Here is a 20,340-nt window from a genome sequence, read left to right as displayed (position 1 = left end):
ACAGCATCACTGTATGTGGCAACTGATGTAGAGGATGACAAAAAACTTATACCTCTTTCTCAATAAAATAGCTGTTTCTCACTAATTCCTCAACATGTTTCTAAACTGCACTGCTTCACAGATCAACAAGTACTTGAAGACAAAACCATTAAAAATCTCACTACAAAAAAAAATAATAATAAATAAATAAATAAAATAAAAATCTCACTACAGATCTATTTTCAATGCGTCAGAATAGAAGTTTGCTTTCTCTGTAATCATAACAAAGCCTCTTTTATCCCTGAAATGCACACCGATTGCAATGGCATAGTTCATTTTCTTATTAGCAAATAGATATCATTATGTATTTCCTCTAGCAAGTTAAAAACCTCTTTAATTTTCAAGCTTCAGTTTGTTCCAACTAGAAGTCCCTGGCCCAAGCTCCCTATTGGTGAGATAGTTACAAGAGTTCTTGGTTCTAAAGAATCAGTAAATCCTGAGATATCCCCTTGAGTCAAAGTACCATGCAGGAATACAACGACTTTTACTGGAGTTTTAAAAGGAGAGGTGTGATGAATTGAGTGGAGTGAATCAAGAAGATTTCCTGAGAGTTAATTTAACCCCATTGGATTTTAAGGTCATAAGACTGGAAACCAGTGCTTTGAGAAGGAGGAATTTAAAACATGTTTCAAAAGTGGAAATAATAGTGTGAGTGTAGGAAAGATCAAGGACAAAGGGGAAGCCAGTATTGCAAAGAGAAAAACAAAAAGATGACAGAAGACAGCAATATGGAAGAAGGGAATTTACAACAGAAGAAGAGAGAACAGTGAGGAAGCAGTAAACACCCAAGGAAGACAGGCGAAGATTAGAGACACATCACCCACCCGACCACGCAGGAAAATGGTGAGAGTGTAGAGCGCGGAGCAGAGGTGCAGGGCCACGCACAGTGCCTGTAACCCGGACGGCCACACGCCATCCTTCTCTTAAAAGTGCCCCCTCCCATCGTGTCCTACCTGGCCGGAAGGACACCGGTCTCACTGGTCATCACTTGAGAGCTTGAGGGTTGGGGGGAGTAAAGTTGGGGGAAACAGAGGGATCCTCATGGCAAGTTTCCGACAAGAATGAGGAGGAACCGTCCCCCTGTGTGGAAAAAAAGCGAGGCTGTCATTTTTGCGACACTGAAACTGATTTCCGAGTCATCTGCTGTTTCAAATTCTCTGTCTGGGAGCTCTGTTAGAGTGCCTTCTAGAATGGAGATTTAAAACCTCCAGTGCCTTTATGCTTCAACACTTCTGTCACAGATGCAATGGAATTGGCAATGGAATTTTCTTTGGTTCTTCCCTCCCTTTGTAGGGATTAGATATTCACAACTCCTGCTTTTGAGAAATTCTCCATGAAAGTGCACTACTGTCAAGAAACCTAAGAAAAGACTGCACTGAGTCACAGACAGTAGTTGAACAATACAGTCCAGTGAGTCTTTGCTTAACAGCTATACTTTTAGGGACTATACTTTCCTCTGGAAAAGACAGAACTATTTTTTAACATACGAAATTAGTTTCGTTATCTGTCAGCATAAGCAATTGAAAATTAAATTGAATTTAAAAATTATGCATTGAGCACCAGCTGTGAATCAGGCATTGTTCCTAGATGCCTAGAACTCAAGAGCATCAGTGAGTCAAAGCCCTGCCATCATGGAGCTTACTTTCTAATGGAGAGAAACCCATACTGAGTAATACACTAAGAAAGAAGTCGGTGAACTAAAGAGAGGTAATAAATGCTATAAAAACCAGAAAGTGCAGCAGAATAAAGGAGAGAGGTGATGCCAGGGATGGGAGGATGGACAAGGAGTGTAAACTTAAAGTGGTCACGGAAGGCCTCTTTGAAAAGACAGATTTGAGCCAAGACTTGAAAGGCAGGAGACAGTTGCCCAAGCAGACATGTGATAAATGAATATTCTTGGCAGAAAGAATCTGTGCAGTAGTCCAAGGTGGAATTGGCCTGGCTTGTTGGGGCCCAGAGAGGAGCCCAGGATGGCCTGAGCAGAGAGGAAGGTCAGTGAGGACAGGCAGGGCTGCAGCTAAGTGGGGTCAGATCACGTCACACCTTGTCGACTCTGACTCTGAGATACAAAGGGAGCCGTGCAAGGATCTTGAAGAGTGGTCTGGTTTATGTTCCCAGAGGGTGACTCTGGCTGCTGTGCTGGGAACTGTCTGTGACTGGGCACACATGGAAGCAGGAAGACCCCTTAGGAGGTTATTAAGAAATCCTGGTGAAAGATGGCAGTGACTTTGCACTGCATGATTGATCTACAGTTGATAGCTTAATGATTATAAACATGTCCTAACTGCTTTTATAATATTTTTCAAGACCTAGGGTTATTTTCATTCCATCAAAAACAGAGACTCCATAAAAATTTAAGACTTGAAACAGCGTATTATGTATTTCCCCAACCTAGTGAAATCCTTTTCAACCAAAGCTAGAAGACAACATATTTATTTTTTAGTCACCAAATATATTAGTGCTATGGCTACTATCTTAGATATGATTTTTCCATGTATTAGCATAATTAGCTAGATCAAAATCTGTTTTGATGCCCAAATGATTAGGCACACTAAGCTTCCCCCTAAGTGCATCAAGTTGTATATGTGTGTGAGAAATGGCCATAAAGAGTACATAGTGGAAAACCCACCCAAACTATCAGAAACATGATAAACTGTTTAACTATTCTAGAGTCAGAAAAAGTTAAAACCAATTCTATTGATAAAACTCTTTGAAATATAAAATATTATTCATCTTGGTTTCAATTACAAAATCAAAGATTTGTCAAATTCAAAGATTATTCTCAGCAAATGAGTATAATAAATGCAGGACCTGTGTCAACTGCTTTTTGTTGACAGGAAATGTATAAGCAGGACTCTAAGTGGTAGGTAGATTTGTTACATTAATTTGGCCTTAATATGTGGAAACTAGAGTGACTCTTGTTCTGAGAAATTGCTTTCCTATCTGAACGGAAACTTTCTTCAGCATGTGCCTTTTTGCACTAGCCTTTTCTCTAGTTTCCACATATCACTTCATCAAAAATTTCAAAGCACTAACACATTTCCTTTTGGAACTTCTATAAGTAAATATTTGTCTTGGGTTGAGTTTGGCCATTCTCACCCTGAAAATGTTGAAGGTCATAGAAAGATCAGATATTGGTGTCCTGAGATCTATTAAATTTTACATTTAATAGTCTGTTTGATTATTTTTACTATGCTAGTTATATCAGAGCAGGGCTTTAAAAACAAACTGGAGCATGACAGAGGATGAGATGGCTGGATAGCATCACTGACTCGATGGACGTGAGTCTGAGTGAACTCTGGGAGTTGGTGATGGACAGGGAGGCCTGGTGTGCTGCAATTCATGGGGTCGCAAGATTCGGACACGACTGAGCAACTAAACTGAACTGAACTGGAGCTAAATTAGGAACAAAACATCTAATGACTGTTGGCAAAATTCATATTAATCATGCACAGTGATAGGCACACAGTGTTGAAAGAAAAGTAAATCCAAAAGGTTTTGTGGGCCATCCATGGTTTTGGACTTCTGGTTTATGGCAGGTGGGTAGATGAAAGTCAGTGGGGTTGAAGTCCATCTCAGTGGACTTCTTTATTGATAGCATCTTTATTGATGGTAAACTCAGTGCCTGCTGGGAAGACTCAACTCCACCAATATAAATGTTATCTGTTATAGCAGGTGTTGAGTGTTGTCTTTGGATCCACTTTCCTCCATCCATTACACCCATCACCACACTCCCACACATTTTCTCATCCTTAGAAAAGGAAAATAAGGACAAAGGAAAGGAAAAGAAAGTTAATAGGGTGGAGGAAAAGGGGAGTAATCAATGGTGCCCAGGAGAATCTCAGTTCCAAATCTGTTTAAATCTCAAACTCAGTTGTCTTGTAGGGGCCAACAGATAACAGAGATGCATGCAGCAGCCTGGGGAATGCCCTGCAGGTCTGAGGAGCAGCTTCCTTTCAGTTCTAGAAATGTGTTTCCATGTTGGATCCCTGTAATTATATAATCTAATCTTTAAAGAAAGAAAATTGAATAAGAAAAGTGCTGATTTAAAAATAATTGTGAGATGGTTTCATCCTGGCTTCAACCTGGCTAGGCTGGACATATGCCAGAGTTTCCTTTCTGTATGTTTCCAGTTAGAGTGGGTTGGAGGGCTGATTAGAAAGGCAGCAGCCACATAACAACACACATGCCTTGTTGCTGATCTGTTGACTTGTCCTGGGGTGAAGCAGCAACTGGGCCTGTAATCACTTTCCCTCCTGCTTGGGTCTTGCTTTAGTTGTTCTGACTCCTAGGCCAGCTAGGCGTGTGTGTGCATGTGTGTATTCAACCCTGTGACAGAATTTCAGCTTCTTCAGGTTATCCTGATGGCCAAGCCCCACTGTGGTCTTCTCTTCCAGACTTCCTGCCAGCCAGGGTCCAACATTAGACTGAGAGACAGCCTTGTGGAGACTGCACAGCCAGCCCCCACAATGACATGAGCCAATCCCCTGTAACACATACACATAACCTCCTCCTGGCTCTGCTTCTCTAGTTGAACCCCAACTGATACAGATGCTCACATAATGTCCAAACTGACACTAAACCCAATGTATTTTAGAAACACTATGTGGAAAATTTCTATTTCTGGTAATGGTTAGGTTATTTGGACCATTATTCTCATTGAAAAACAACTAGAAAAGCTGAATTTGATATTAAAACCATATTCTTTAAAGAAACTAAGAATCACAAAAATTTAAGGAATGATCAGGCCTAAACTCCAAGGGATGGCAAAACCTACACAGGTAATTAGCAGGGAAGTTGCTTTTTTCCTAAGGGGCTTTTGCTAATGTTGGAAATTTTGAATTTATCTTTTGACAGCCTTCTAGGATAAGGACAAAATTCAAAGAAAGCCTGTGGCTTGAAGGAATGAGGAATCTCACAGGAAACCTTTCCTACAATAAGCCAGACACACAAATCATAGATTTGAAAATAAAATACATAGAATTTCTAGAATTAAATAAAATACAAAAGCTATAATTAACAGAGTGGATGAGTGAAATAGCAGTATAAACAAAGAATTAGGGAATTAGAAAAAGGACCAGAGATAAAATTGTCCACAGCACAAAGGATGGAAAATACTAGAAAGAGTTAAAAAAAGGAGAAAGAATAAGAAGGTCCATTCTATCTTATATGTAAATAATGTGATGGAAGGAATTTTTTAGAATACATATTAGAAATCATTTTACTGACATGATAGCTGAGATTTCACAGGACTAGTGAAATCTAACCATCCAGTCACCTCAAATGCTTATATAGATACATTAAAGGAATGTGCATAAAACATAAAGAACATTACATAAAACTTAAAAAAATATCTAAATGCATGCAAAGGAGGAAAAATACAGGTTATCACCAAAAGAATTACACTAGGATTTATAGTTAACTTCTCAGTAACAGGAGCAACTGGATGAATCTTATTTTCAATGTTCTAAAAGAAAATAACTGCCAACTTAAAATTTTATACCCAGTGAAAATTTTATACCCAGTGAAAGCTGCAGAATGAATGTCAAATAAAGACGTTTACACACAGAAATGAAAACAAACAAACAAACAAACAAAATCCAAGGAGTTTACCATGAGTAGACTCTATGAAAGGAACTTCTAAAGGATGTAGCAGATAATGATCCCAAATGGATGATCTGAGACACAAGTATCCAGCTAAGAAGTTTGTGAATATAAAGATAAATCTAAATGAATGCTGCCTATATAACACAAAATAATAATGTCTTGTGGGTGTAGAAATCTATATAATTAAATTTCAAAAATAAATCAAGAGGAGACAAATGGTGTTTAAAAAACTGTTTTAATGTTTGAATATTGCCCAAAGGAAGTAAAGCATGACTAAGCTTTACTTTAAAGAAAATAATGAATAGCTATATATATTTTTAAAAGGCAATTCTTCACATTGATAAAAATTAAAAGGAAATTTCTTCCAACCAGAAAAATAAAAAAACCAAACCAACGGATGGATCATCCAGTACTTGACAAAAGTAAAACTGGTAAGCATCCAGTTTGTACTCTTTGGTCTGGCTTTTATGAGAGGGCCCAATGAATGCTGGCAGAGAGAATGCACATTTTTCCAGAGGATCAGAGAAGGCACAAATGAATCATGGAATACAGGAGCATCTACTTTAAATCCCTAAATTGGTCTCTCTCTGAACACTGGGAAGGCAGACTGAAATAACTGCGTGTAGGGTTCTACCTCAGGGCCCAGTGGTGGGTCTGACAAGACTAACTTCACCCAGAGGGATGAGACACTCACCCTGTTACAAAGATGTCAGAGGAGAAATGAGGAAAATCAGTCTATATTCCCCTGGTGAAGAGGGGGGGAGGGGGAAACAACAGTAGCTACATGATGAAATGTTCTTTGGGTAGAAATTAAAATGCCCTAAAGCTTCCTGGAATTCTCTCTTGCTGATGAGCTCAATTAAAACAGAAAACCTGTGTTCTAAGAAGCATCAAAGACAAATTAAGCGTCAGAGAAAAAGCAAATTACATATTTATCGACTTTTATGAGGTTATGGAGATGGTTCATTAAAAAGTCCCCTGAAAAGATGATTCTTCTCATAATGATAGCCCATAGCTGCAAAATGATCAATAGATATTGGAAGAACCACAGCAGATTCAGGGCAATTCCTGATTAATGATGCTTCAACATATTAAACTAAATCTCTTTGAAGTGTTCAAGAAAAAGGCAGATATCTTTTTCAGAATGAATCAATTCTGAGTCACACACAACCACAAAAGGTGTTATTTCTTTGCACTGGCAGTTGGGTCCTTGAGTTGTTTCTAACACTGTCTGTACACATAAGCTCTTTCCTGCTGACTTTGGCAAACCCAAGTATGGAAATCCCAAGGAAAGCAATTATGTCACTGAGTTGAAAGACTGGTTAGGGTTTATTGCATTCATCTTAAGAATTCTGAAGGTATAGATTTTAAAAAAAGGACACTTTGAACGAATCTAAAAACAGCAGCCATTCAAAGACTGAATCAAATACCTGGCTGCAAATAAACATGCAGTTGAGCATATCTCCAGAATTTAGATCTCTATTGACAAGGTGCTGAGTATTCTTTCTTAAGAACTTAATAAATTTCCGTGGGATTTACGTACAGGAATGTACAATATAATGTTATGCCCAATTGAGGGCCAAAATGTTTCTATTGTATAAGTTGCCTCTACGGATCATTTACTTCCAGTTTCCTCAACTCTCTCAAAAATTACACACAAAAGAAACAGACTTACTGAATCTCCTTTCAAATGTGAAAAATGGATTCTACACATAAGCTTTCACACTGGGAGGGGGCGGAGGAAGCTTGCTAAATTTGGTCCCCTACCAAATACATATCAGCAGGATGAAAGTTCTTGCCCATGAGTGGAAATGAAATGGATTTTTAACCTGGTTTTGCCTGAGGCACCTTATTCTGTTCTGTTGTGCAAGGGTAAAAACGTTTGGAACTTGAGTTGATCCTTCAAGATCGTAAGCACATGGTTGAATAAAAGGCTATATTTTCAATTAATCTACATCCGTTAACTAGCTCTAAATCTAGCTAGAATTCCTTGCCTCTGAAGAATGGTTGTTTTTGAGCAACTGGATTTTCAAATTTCTTTGGTCAAAAAAAAATTTTATACTTGTTAGTTCACTTTTAAAGGAACTGTTTGGTTACCAAACACTTGGAAAATCACACAGATTGTGATTGGTGGTTCAGGAAAACTGCAAATAGTGACACTTGGAGAAAAATAGGAATGGAAAAAGGGCATCTTCCTTGTTTAAGTGGAGGTTAAGAACAGAAAGTACATGATCACAATCATTAGAATAAGTGTATGAAGAGGAAGAAAATGATTGTAATCAACAGTACGGCAAAAGCCACTAATGAATGGGAAGAAATATGATGCCATGTAGTGCATGATTTGCTGTAAGTGAAAGATTAGCCTTTCCTGGTTTCTAATTAAAAATTGCTTATCCCACCTGAAAAAAACACTTGAAGGAGGAACTTTATTCTCTTCGGCAACTTCTGGCAAAGTTTGTCATCTTTCCTCTTCATAAAATTCAGTTCAGTTCAGTTCAGTCGCTCAGTCGTGTCCAACTCTTTGAGACCCCATGGACTGCAGCAAGCCAGACTTCCCTGGCCATCACCAACTCCTGGAGCTTGCTCAAACTCACATCCATCGAGTTGGATTCATAAAATTGCAGCTATCTTAATATTACCTACTACATTGTCAACTCAATTTCCTTGTCCAACATTGAGTGATGAAACAGTTTATAAATTTCTACATGTCATAAAATCACCCTGTCTTCTCATCTTTCTGACTGAATGGAACTCACTCAATTAACCTTTCTCTTAGACACTGTTGGTCACTTTCACTTCCTTGAGTTGCCCCTCTTTCTATTTTGTTTCTACTTTTGTTAGTTTCCCTCACATCTATGTCAGGTTTTAAAGGGCATTCCAATACTGGATGTGAAGAGGGATTATTTCAAAGCCAGTGCTATTCTATTTTTGGTCCACATCCAGTAGTTACATGAGCAAGGAGGACTGCTCTTCTGGCCTGGCCTTTCACTTGCTCAGTTAGCCATCCTGTGTTTTGGTCCTCCATTTGAAAGGCACTTGACCTTATTGTTTTATTCCACTGATAATTAGTGCTCCTTCTGGTCACGGTCATTTCCCTTTATTAGTCACTGTGCCTACAATATTAAAAATCATGGTTTCTTATTACAGTGTGGTTCCAAAGCACATGTCATGCTGTCAAAGCACAAAATTTTTAGGCCCTGAAGAACACTTCTCAATAAATGCTTTAGTTGGACATAGAACCAATGATCTTCGAGGGCAACCTTCAAATCCAGACACAATAGGATGGTCATTAAGAGCAACCTCATGAGTGAAAAGCAAAGAGAAACCATTATGGTACCTATTTGCAATAAAAAATAAAGACAACTGAATGACTAAAAATTCATAAACACTTCAGATCTCTTTCTAAGGGGCCAAGAAAGAAATGGAAACTTGTTGTACATGTGGTAGGGCACACACAGTTAATTACCTACCTAATTGGTGTCTCTCCTCTTAACAAGAAAACATCAGTTTTGTTCAGAAGCCTGGTGAGTGTGGAACTGAGGAGAAAGTGAACTTCCTCTCCCCTTCTGGGTAAGTCCTAATTACTTTAAGCCTATCATGAAAATTACACTCTCCTGCTTGTAATTAGTTTAGGAATGGGCATATGACACAATTCTAGCCAATGAGGGGAGGCCTATTGAGGAGATTTAGGAAGTTTTCCTCAAACTTATAATCAGTTACAAGATGAAGACTATTTGCCTTTGAATAGTTTTATGTAAGGCTGTAATGCATGGAGCTATGGCAGCTATCTTGTAACTGTGGGTTTGCAGCCTGGGGATGAAAAGCAACAATATAAAATAACACAGGTAAAATTCTGAAAATACTCTGATTCTTGATGAGGTTATTCAACCACTAAATTAACTATTCTTGAACTTTCATCACCTTTGAACTTCCAGTAATGTGATTTACTAAACATTATTGCATAATCCAGTTTTAACTGGGTTTTCTGTAAAGTTGCTGCTATATGCACACTGACTGATATATTATCCAACAGTTATTTGGTCTAATATTTGGTTATATTAATGAAGACATTTACTACTGAAGTTGATTTTAATCATGGTGAACCAGAGCAGTAACATAAAACCTTTGTAGAGTTATTTATACTGAGACTTAAACACATTTGTGATTGCATTTTATTTATGAGTAAAGTGGGCTTCTGAGGTGGTACTAGTAGTAAAGAATTTGCCTGCCAATGCAGGAGGCACAAGAGATGTGGATTTCATCCTTGGATCAGAAAGATCCCCTGGCGTATGAAATGGCAACCCACTCCAGTATCCTTGCCTGGAAAATTCCATGGGCAGAAGTGTGCAAAGAGCTGGAAATGACTGAGCACACACATACACACACACACACACACACACACACACACACACGTAGAGTAGTTGACATTTTTGGACAAAAATGAAAATGAAGCAAAACTGTGTGGGAATAACAATGTTTTCCAAGAGAGATTTTGTAGAAATATAAAAATTGGCTAGTGAAATATCAATCTTAAGCTAAGTATATCATACCAGTGTACAAAGCAATGACAAATTGGAATTCAGACAACATGGATTGAAAATGTATGTATTTGAATATATCACTGGGGACTCATTATTGTTAAGGCATTTCTGAAATTTCAGTTGAACTTTGATCTCTTGTTCCAAACATTTGCAGTTCATGGGGTTACAAGGAGTCGAACACACCTTAGCAACTGAACAAAAACATAAATCTTTTTAAATATAAATTTTTAACATAAATTTTAAACATAAAACATAAATATTCATGAACATAAGAATATTAAATATTCTTAGCCACCCTCTCAAGTCGATTATGCATTAGTAAGGTGGAATACATTTTAACATAATTTTAGACATTGCAATGCTCTCTATTTAGGATTGATTTTATTTTTTAAAAGCTCAAATGTTTGGAGCAAGACATCCAGGTTTGACTGAAATTTCAGAAACACCTTAACAATAACGATTCCCCAGTTATATATTCAAATACATACATTTTCAATCCTTGCTGTCTGAAACAGTATTAAATTGTGTATTTATATAAAAATATAAAAATTAACAGCATGCCTCAGTAATTATTAATTCTTGGGTTTTCCTCACAGTTAGAGAATCTATATTCCCAAGTCAAAAAACTTTGAATTAGCAACATTAAATAAAAGTTCTGTCCAACAAGTATGAAAGGATAAGGGCAGACACAACCACAAAAATGTATTAATATTTTAAATTAGCCACAAGAAACCTTTAAGAAGTAGACTGATGAATGGACTATTCAAAGAAACAAAAGTGACAGTTGACCTCTGCAGGTACTTAATGGCAGAGCCTGTTAAAGAAGGTATTTTAGAAGGTGTTTACAAGAAGGTATCTTCTGTTAAAGAAGAACAGGAAAACTGAAAAGCACACTTTTCACAAACAGAACAATAGTCAATGACAAATCAAAATTAATGGAATGATCTAAAACCGAGGTTTTGGCTGAGAGTATTTGATTTATATATATTTAGTTTAAATATGTATATTTAAAGTTAATATTCATGAAACAACTGATTTTTACCAAATAAACATAAGGTAATTTTAAAGTGGAGCCCCAATAAACTATTATGGGGAAAAAATTATTTTCTTTCTGGTTTTTTTTGTTTGTTTGTTTGTTTTGGCTTAAGAGAATATTTTGTTAGATTAAATACCAGGGTGATTTTGGTACAAGACATCCTCTGCTGGACAGAGCCTGACATTACAATATTACATCATCTGTTTAGAGCTACAGAGGCTTAGCTAACTTCTCTTTTCTTTCCTGGGAGGTAGGGGGTGAGGGGGTGGAGGGGGAAGGTGTGCTTTAAAAATATCTCTGCCTGAGCTGCATCCAAGACTAACTAAAATCAAACTTCAGGATCTGAGTTTCATGTATTTGCAGTTTTTAAAGCTGACCAATATTGGGGAAGGAAATGGCAATCCACTCCAGTGTTCTTGCCTGGTGAATCCCAGGGACAGAGGAGCCTGGTGGGCTTCTGTCTATGGGGTCGTAGAGTCGGACACGACTGAAGCAACTTAGCAGCAACAGCAGCAGCAGCAGCAGTGATGATAAATGCTTACTGAATATTGCTGTCAAGATTTTTTTCCATCATTGAGAAAGTTACATGACTTTCACGTGCAAGAACTGGTCTGAGACTGTGTGAGAGGGATCTATGAACTAGGGAGCTTTTATTCTAATTAAATGGAAAGAAAATGAAGTTACTGTGTATGATTATTTGGTTCAGTTTACCTTGGGCTTTTCATCCAGGATCTGCTGGCGGATTTCTTTGTGTTTCTCTACGAGTTTTTCTTGCCGTTTACTTTGCGCCTCTTCTAACTGTAAGACAGTTACAGAGAAAGTCATTTTCATCTAAACATTCAAGTGAATGTTTTCAGGAAAAAAAAAAAAAAAACTTTTCAGATCTCTGGCATGCATTTAACTATTTCACATCCTGGTCAGAACTGTCCTTATAGGAGACATGTAAGTGTTGAAGCTGGGTGATGGGCACACAGGGGTGGGAGTGATATGACCACTGGATATACCATTTTCACAGCTTTGTTAATGTCTGAAAATCTCCATAATACCAATTAAAATTAATTAAAAACCTTTAGAAGTTGTCATCTACCATTGGTGACAACTAAAGTTTCTTTGGGGCTTCCCTGCTGGCTCAGTGGTAAAGAATCTGCCTGCCAATGCAGGATATGCGGGTCTGATCGCTGATGTGGGAAGATGCTCTGGAGAAGGAAATGGTAACCCGTTACAGTATCTTTGCATGGGAAATCCCATGGACAGAGGAGCCTGGCGGGCTACAGCTCATGGGGTCGCAAAAGAGTCAGACACAACTTAGAAACTTAACAACAGCAGCAACAAAAGGTTCTTTTCAGGGAGGTCCCCTTGACATCATGTTTCTAGGTTCCTGACTCTAGAAAAGATTCTTAACATCTATCTTGAGATGAACCTTTTTATACAGAGGTTTGCAATTAAACTTGCAGAAACACTGATTACACACTGGCTGCTCTGGGCAGTTGCTTGGCTGGGTGCTGGTGATAAAGACTTAGCGTGAAGTGTGGCATTTCCCTCCAGAGACTCACACAGTACTCATCAAACACGGTTTGCAAAAGAGAGAGGGATTCATGAACATGACATACCCTCTTGATGTACTGCACCACCTCCTGGATGTATGACCGGATCATCTCTGTCTTTTCCCTGAAAGTGAATGACAAAGAAATCATCACATGAACTCATCCATCATCGACAAACATGGGAACTGTAGGTTTCCAGATGAAAGTTTATGGAACTCTCAACTTTCTTCTTACTGCTGCAAGGAAGATACAACTTGTCAGCTCTGACAGAGGTCAGGTTCTACCCAAGGCACAAGCTCTATTTTCACTAAATGGCAGGAAGGCTGTCTGACAATATCAGAAGAGAAGATAGAGCTTTTTCCTTAGGGCCTGTGGGCACCTCAGTGCTTCACTGAAAACCCTTACAAAGTGGGTCTTTGGTAGGTTAATTTGAGGAGAAATTTCGCAGATAGGTCTTTGTACGGTTGAGCCACTGTTATTCTGTATAGGACAATCCCCGAGTAAAAGGTGGGAGAAAGGGTTCTTTCTTACTCCTCCATCTGGCTTTTGTCTTTGGATTTTGCTTCTGTTATCTTCTCCTGCCTCTTTTTATCCATTTTCTTCTTTAATTCCTTCTTCTCTCTGAAGACAAAATGGAAGCAAAAGGGAAAAATGGTCAATTCAATAGCAATTTGTACTTAATACATTTACATATACAAATCCAATGTAAGAGAATGGAGGCTTACTTCTCACAGATTTCTTTGAGCTTCTTTAACTGATTATTCTGACATTCTTCAGCAACATCAGTCAATTTTTGAATAAGCTGGCGGGGGCGGGGGGGGGGGGTGGGTGGAGAAAAAAAACACGCCAGGTGGCTATTTTACATGATCACAAGCAAAGCACCCTTTCCCTCCCCCACCCCACATCAAACAGTATCTGAGGTTAGAAAAATCTGTGATTGATGTTTCTGTGCTACGTGTGCTAAGTCACTTCAGATGTTTCTGACTCTTTGAGACCCTGTGGACAGCAGCTCACCCAGCTCTTCTGTTCATGGGGTTCTCCAGGCAAGAATATGAGTGGGTTGCCATTTGCTTCTCCAGGTTAGCAAGAGTAAAATCGTCAAACATTTTACAACACATTGGTAATAAGGAAATAATTTTAGACTATACATTATCTAGGTTTTAATATGTAATTCTTACTATCTCTTTCTAATTAAACAGGATTTCTTAGATTATTGGGCTTGCTTTTGCCAAGTGCAATGATAGCTAACAGTGTGGACCCAGGTACCAATTCCCACTCTATGACCTACTAAAACTATGATTTTGGTCATAGAGCCTCCATTTCCTGAACCTACATTTTCTTGGTTATAAATGAGATAATCAATGCCTTTCTATCTTGGAGGTACTATGAAGTTTAAAATAAAAGTGAGTGTGATACAAACGTAAGTTTGCCAAGGTCCAGCCCTGGCTGATCCAGGGAGTTCGAAGGGGAGACAGTGTCGGCGATTAATTTAAATATTCATCAGAGATATAAAGAGTAATAGAATGAGGATAGCTCAGTAGGAAAATTCAGCGGAGAAAAGAGGCTGAGTAGCTTGGTTTACGTGGAAAATCAATATAACCTGTGACATCAGGTTAGCTCTGACCATGGAGGCCACAGGTGCCCTCTCGAATAGCGGAAGGTGCCCCACCTTAGGCACCTTCTCTAGTGGGTCTTAGAAGCCCAGGCAAATAAATGGTCACAGAGGACCTCCACGCTCCATATGGAGACTCAGCCAGAATGTGAAAAGAAAGAATGACATGGGGAGACCAAGCTTCAGTGAGCAAGGCCCGTAGCTTTATTTTCAACAGGGGCTTTTATACCCTAAGTTGCACATAGAGGATAATAGGAGATGTGAAATCATGCAAAGTCAGCAGTCTTTGATCCTTATCGAAACCAGGGTTTCTTTCCTGCAAACTTATCTTACACAAATGGTTTAGGTGATTTACATCATCTTCTGGCCAGAAGGCCTATTAACATTTTATGACTCTTGACAAAGGTTTGTCAACAGTAAGACTTATTTTCTCTAAGAGTAATTATTTTAAGGTTTGGCACCATCCTCTGAAGGTGTTAGATAAAGTTGCATTCCTATAGGGCAGAGGTGCAGTGGGTTTACAACAAAGGAAAAAATTTATTACCTTAAGGGTCTAAAGTTTTTAACACCAAGGCCACTACTTATTTTTTCTACATACCAGGTATATTAATTAATACACATTCAAGGATACTTGGCAGCAAGCATTGGCTCATCAATGAAATCCTTTACTAGTTTTATTCTGACAGTTTCTAACTCTCTGAGAGGCTCTAAGCTATTTGAATATCTTCCCGTGCTTCCCATGCCTCTCGAGGCTGGGAGACTGAAAACAATCGTATGCATAGCTGTAGGAGTCTGGGTAAACTTGTCAGGCGAGTCAGAGAGCTATCTGAGGGGTTTGGATTTAAACACTCCTAATGCCCAGGAACTTTATTAACTGGAGCTGTAAGTTAACTCTTTATCAGAGAGAGCGAGATGGTGGTGGGGGACAGCCCCCAGTAAAGTCAGAGGTGAGAGCACAAAGCAGTATAGTAGGCAGACTCTGGTTTTTGGGGGTAGATGCTCGAGAATATCCAGGGGGACTCCTGAGGCTCGATCCCGCCTTTGCATATGTCGAGCCTCCTTCCTCATGACCTTTGCCGTGGAGGTCCTCATGCTGGCTCCCGGCATAAGTTATAATCAACTGTGATTTATAATTCTTGGTTTCCAGTTATTATTCATTGCTTAATCACTTCAAGGATGATACGAGTTACCCATCTTGGAAACTGATGTTTTGTATCCTGTGTGGGCAACTTCCAAAGAGCACTGGAAATTCTCTTCTGTGCTACCATTTTGAATTTTGTCTTGCATTTATTTGCTTACCAGACTAAGATTCAAGAGGGCAGTGGCTATGTTTTCAAATCCCCAGCTCTCCACAATTTCTAGCTTTCAGTAGGTGCTCAATAAAAGCTTGTCAATTATGGGAGAGTAACTGTGCCTTCCAAGCACTGCTCTTTCTTTATTCTACATGAAGAACCTATGGAACCTTCTGCCATTGCTTAGGCAGCAGTAGCACCTGGACTTAAGCCTTCTTACTGGTGCACCAAATAGATGGTTTGGACTTCCTGTTGAACATTTACCCTGTTCCCCAGAGATGGAGATTCTCATATACAGCTGCCATTTATATATATGCCGTAGCTACAACAGTAAGGCAATATAATCATAATGCTAGCAAACTTTCATTGATAATTTACACATGCCAGGCACAGTTTGATAAGTTTTAAATGTACTAACTTATAATATTTAACTTATTCAGTCTTAAGAGTTGTCCTATGAGGTCATATTGACACATGAGACTCAAATTTGGGGCTCAGGGCCACAGAGAAGTACTTGGCAGAACTGGGGATGTGTGTGTGCATGCATGCTAAGTCGCTTCAGTTGTGTCCAACTCTTTGAGACCTTATAGACTGTAGCCCATCAGGCTCCTCTGTCCATGGGATTCTCCAGGCAAGAATACTGGAGTGGGTTGCTAGGCCTTCCCTCGGGGGATATTCCAGACCAAGGGATCAAACCTGTGCCTCATTATTTCTCCTAGCAGGTAGGTTCTTTACCACCAGAACAACCACCTGGGAAGAGCGGAACTTGGTACAAACCCAGATAAATTAGGCTCCCAAGCTTGTGGTCGTCACCACTTTCCCAGGCCACCTTTTTGTTATGATTTTAGAAATTGTTTTTAATAACCTCTTCTTATCTGAAAGAATAAAAGAAGCTGAGGGAGAAATTCTTTTACAGAATTGCCATAAAGAATCCACATTAACATGAAATTGAATGCACTCATCCGTGAGGCAGATTAAATCTGAACAAATATTAACTGGAGCTTGGGGCAGCAGAAAACCTATTTGATCATTCAAAAGACAGTACCTGATCATGACTGTCACAATTAAAGAAATCAAGAAATATTACATCCTGCTAATGCTATTTATCAAATGAGTTAGATGTAAAATCCCACTGCAGACTCTTGCCATTTCCTTGAGGATTCTCACAACACCTCTATTCTAACTGAGAGGTACCCACAGGGCTTTCCCCTCCACAGGGGACCTTCCTCCTCCCCAGTTCAGCCCAAGGAATTACCGAGGGTAATCCAGGGATCCCCAACCTTGGTGGCAACATCAGAATCTCTTGTGAGCAACTGCTTGAAAACACAGATTTCAGGGCCTGTTCCTAGGCCTATTGCCGCTACATGTTTAGGGACAGGGCTGGGGAATCAGTGTTTTCAAAGTCTCTGTTGATTCTGGATTCTTTGCCAGATATAGGGGGTCTCGGGGGTCTCTCATTTTATAGCCCCTGCTAAGTCTCTCAGCAGTGCTTCTGAATTCAGTGATATCCATGCTTCTGCTGCCATGTTCTCATCTCCAACGTTCAGCCTTGTCCAGGATCATTTCTCGATTTTGCCAGCTCCTGCTCACATTTACAGCTCCCTCCCACCCTCTTTCTCAGCAACATCAACATCCAGGCAGTGAAGCCACTGAGCCTGAGATCGCTCAGCCCTTCAGCTCACTCAGTTCTGAGGTTGACTTCCATCTGTGTTCAGCGCCCCCACAGCTGCCAGCACCAACCTCCCTCCCGTGCGCTGCACACCCTGGCCTTCCTCCTTGCTCCTCCCTTGGACCATCTGCACTTGCTGCTTATTCTTTTCAGAGCTAGTTCCCACCTCCTGTGCTCCCAGAACACACACATTCATCCAAACTATTCAAATCAGCCACCATTCAGCAAATATTTGTCAAATGCTTACTTAATACCCGGCATTATTCTAGAAACTCTGAGCTATGCATTGGCTTTATAGATCCTGCTACTTGAAGTGTGGGACAGGATTCATCAGCATTGGCACTGCCAGAGAATGCAACAAAAAATGCAAGTTCTCAGCCCCTACCACTTTAGATTAAATAAAGATCTGCATTTTAATAACATTCCCAGGAGATTCATGTGCACGTTATTGAAGAAGACGGAAACAGTGTAGAAACTGTTATGGGTAGAATGTTGTGTCCCTCCCAAATATCAATAAATATATTGAAATCCTGACCCTCAATGTAAGAGGTGGGAACTTTGGGTGATTAGGAGCCTTCATGAATGGATTAGTGCCCATAATTATAAAGCACTCCAAGAGCTCCCATACCCTTTGCACCACATAAGGACACAGAATAAAGCTCTCTATGAACCAGGAACTGGGCTCTCTCCAAACACTAAATCTACTGGCATCTTAATGTTGTACTTCTCAGCCTTCAGAACTGTGAAAAATAAATGTGCGTTGTTTAAGCCACCCAGGCTCGAAGGCACCCTTTCAAATTCCCTCTTCTCTGTCTCAAAAGAGCTGTGAAACTTTATCTTCATTGTCTTCATTACCCCAAACTCAGCTAGCTTCCTCAACCCCTGAGGCAGGGATAATGCTTTCTTCCTTGGTGGTCGTGAAAGCTGGAGACGGACATGCGATTCCACATGCACCACGTCACAGGCTCTTGGTTTCCTTACCCCACCTTCCCTGAAAAAAGGGGCTCCCCTCGCATTGCTTCCCATCTTCCCCCCTGCAGGAAGACCACCATTTCACTTTCTTCTCTCAAACTTTCTTCATATTGGACACACTCTTTCCTTTTGCCTAAAAACACATCTCTATTTTCTTATCCTCCAGAGCACTGAACTTTTGTTCCATCTTTGACTTTCCTTTTCTTTCTGTGCCTAAAATGGAAGACTGGCGGCTGCTTCCACAACTGTAATGCCCCACCTCACACCCTTCAACCCCACCATCTCGCTTCCACTCCAACCATCAGCATTTACCTGATTTCGCTTTAAGATTACAAAAACTCTTTTGTTATTGAACTCATTGGCCAAGTCTCAGTAGTGAACTTTTTATTATTCTAGAGATCCACAAGTTTTTTTAGTTCACAGTACCCTTAAGATCTCAATAATTTTTTCATGGCACCCCTAAGCCAAAAAAGAAGGAACAGTTCCATTTATCAAGAGATTAGGTTTAAATAACTCAATAGAAGTGCTTTGAACAGATTCCAATAGATGCTGCTGTTTCTTTCAAAAATGCAAACATCTCACAATGCCCTTGTGAGTTCAACATGGTATCTTGTGGTGCCACAGCACACGGTTTGAGAATCATGACTTTATCTTCTTGATAGTATGTCAGCTGCCAACCACTCTCATAAGAAACTCTCTTCTCTTCCTTTACAGGATCTTCAACATTTCCCACATCAGTCTTCTCTGACTCTTTTAACTGCTTCAGTACATTTTTGTGTCAATGGCCTTTGAGCATCTCTAGCTGAGGACAGCTCCCCAGCATCTCAACATCTCTCATAGAAGATGAGTCATCGTATTTTCCCATTAGGTATCATCACTCAGTTTAAAAAGTGTACATTACATTTGACTGGCCCCTTGAGTGATTTCCCCATCTAGTGAGTCATGGGAATTTGTTCATTTATCTCGTCATGAAGTATCTCTTAACTTTGTGTTCACAATACTCTGTGCAGATTCTCATTAATCCTATCTGGACATGGCAAGCATTCCTTCCTTGCCTTCAGTCTCTTCTGAATTTTTCTACTCCATACCAAATTGCATTTTTCATATGTCCCAGAGTCTTAACTGGCTATCTATCCTCAAATATGTTATCTGTTGTTGTTGTTCAGTTGCTTAGTAGCAACTGACTCTTTGTGATCCCATGGACTGCAGCAGGCCAGCCTTCCCTGTCCTTTACCATCTCCCAGAGCTTGCTCAAACTCATATCCATTTTTGGATGGGTGCCATCAAACCACCTCATCCTCTGTAATCCCCTTCTCCTCCTGCTTCAATCTTTCCCAGCATCAGGGTCTTTTTAAGGACTCAGCTCTTCGCATAAGGTGGCCAGAGTATTGGAGCTTCAGCTTCAGCATCAGTCTTTCCAATGAATATTCAGGATTGATTTTTTTAGGATTTACAAGTTTCATGTCTTTGCAGTCGAAGGGACTCTCAAGAGTCCTCTCCAACACCACAGTTCAAAGCAACAATTTTTCAGTGTTCAGCTTTATGGTCCAACTCTCACATCCATACATGACTACTGGAAAAACCCAGTTTTACTAGACCAACCTTTGTCAGCAAAGTAATGTCTCTGCTTTTTAATACGTGGTCCAGGTTTGTCATAGCTTTTCTTCCAAGGAACAAACATTTTTCAATTTCGCATCTGCAGTCACATCTGCATTGATTTTGGAGTCCCCCCCAAAATTCTGTCACTGTTTCCATTGTTTCCACATGTATTTGCCATGAAGTGATGGGACCGGATGCTGTGATCTGTTTTTTGAATGTTGGGTTTTAAACCAGCTGTTTCACTCTCCTCTTTCACCTTCATAAGAGGCTCTTTAGTTCCTCTTCACTTTCTGCCATAAGGGTGGTGTCATCTGTATATCTGGAGTTACTGACATTTCTCCCAGCAATCTTGATTCCAGTTTGTGTTTCATATAGCTCGGCATTTCACATGATATACTCTGCATAGGAAGCATTACTACAAACAAAGCT

The 20,340-nt window shown here is 39.6% G+C and overlaps 1 protein-coding gene across 2 annotated transcripts in view; it reads right to left on the bottom strand.

Moving 5' to 3' along the window:
* Nucleotides 1-20,340, bottom strand: part of PLCB1 (phospholipase C beta 1) — an 861,266-nt gene that overhangs the window by 87,774 nt on the left and 753,152 nt on the right. The window contains exons 28-32 of one of the 2 annotated variants that reach the window (XM_059892402.1): nt 13,493-13,569; nt 13,299-13,388; nt 12,834-12,891; nt 11,935-12,021; nt 995-1,119 (exon numbers count right to left, since the gene is read on the bottom strand). In XM_059892402.1, the coding sequence (XP_059748385.1) occupies nt 1,024-1,119; nt 11,935-12,021; nt 12,834-12,891; nt 13,299-13,388; nt 13,493-13,569 (408 nt within the window). In that variant the 3' untranslated portion in view covers nt 995-1,023. 2 annotated transcript variants of the gene reach the window in all.

The sequence above is a fragment of the Bos taurus genome, chromosome 13 (genome assembly GCF_002263795.3).
Source record: "Bos taurus isolate L1 Dominette 01449 registration number 42190680 breed Hereford chromosome 13, ARS-UCD2.0, whole genome shotgun sequence".
Classification (NCBI taxonomy): Eukaryota; Metazoa; Chordata; class Mammalia; order Artiodactyla; family Bovidae; genus Bos; species Bos taurus.
This window is presented reverse-complemented; position numbering and strand designations above follow the sequence as displayed.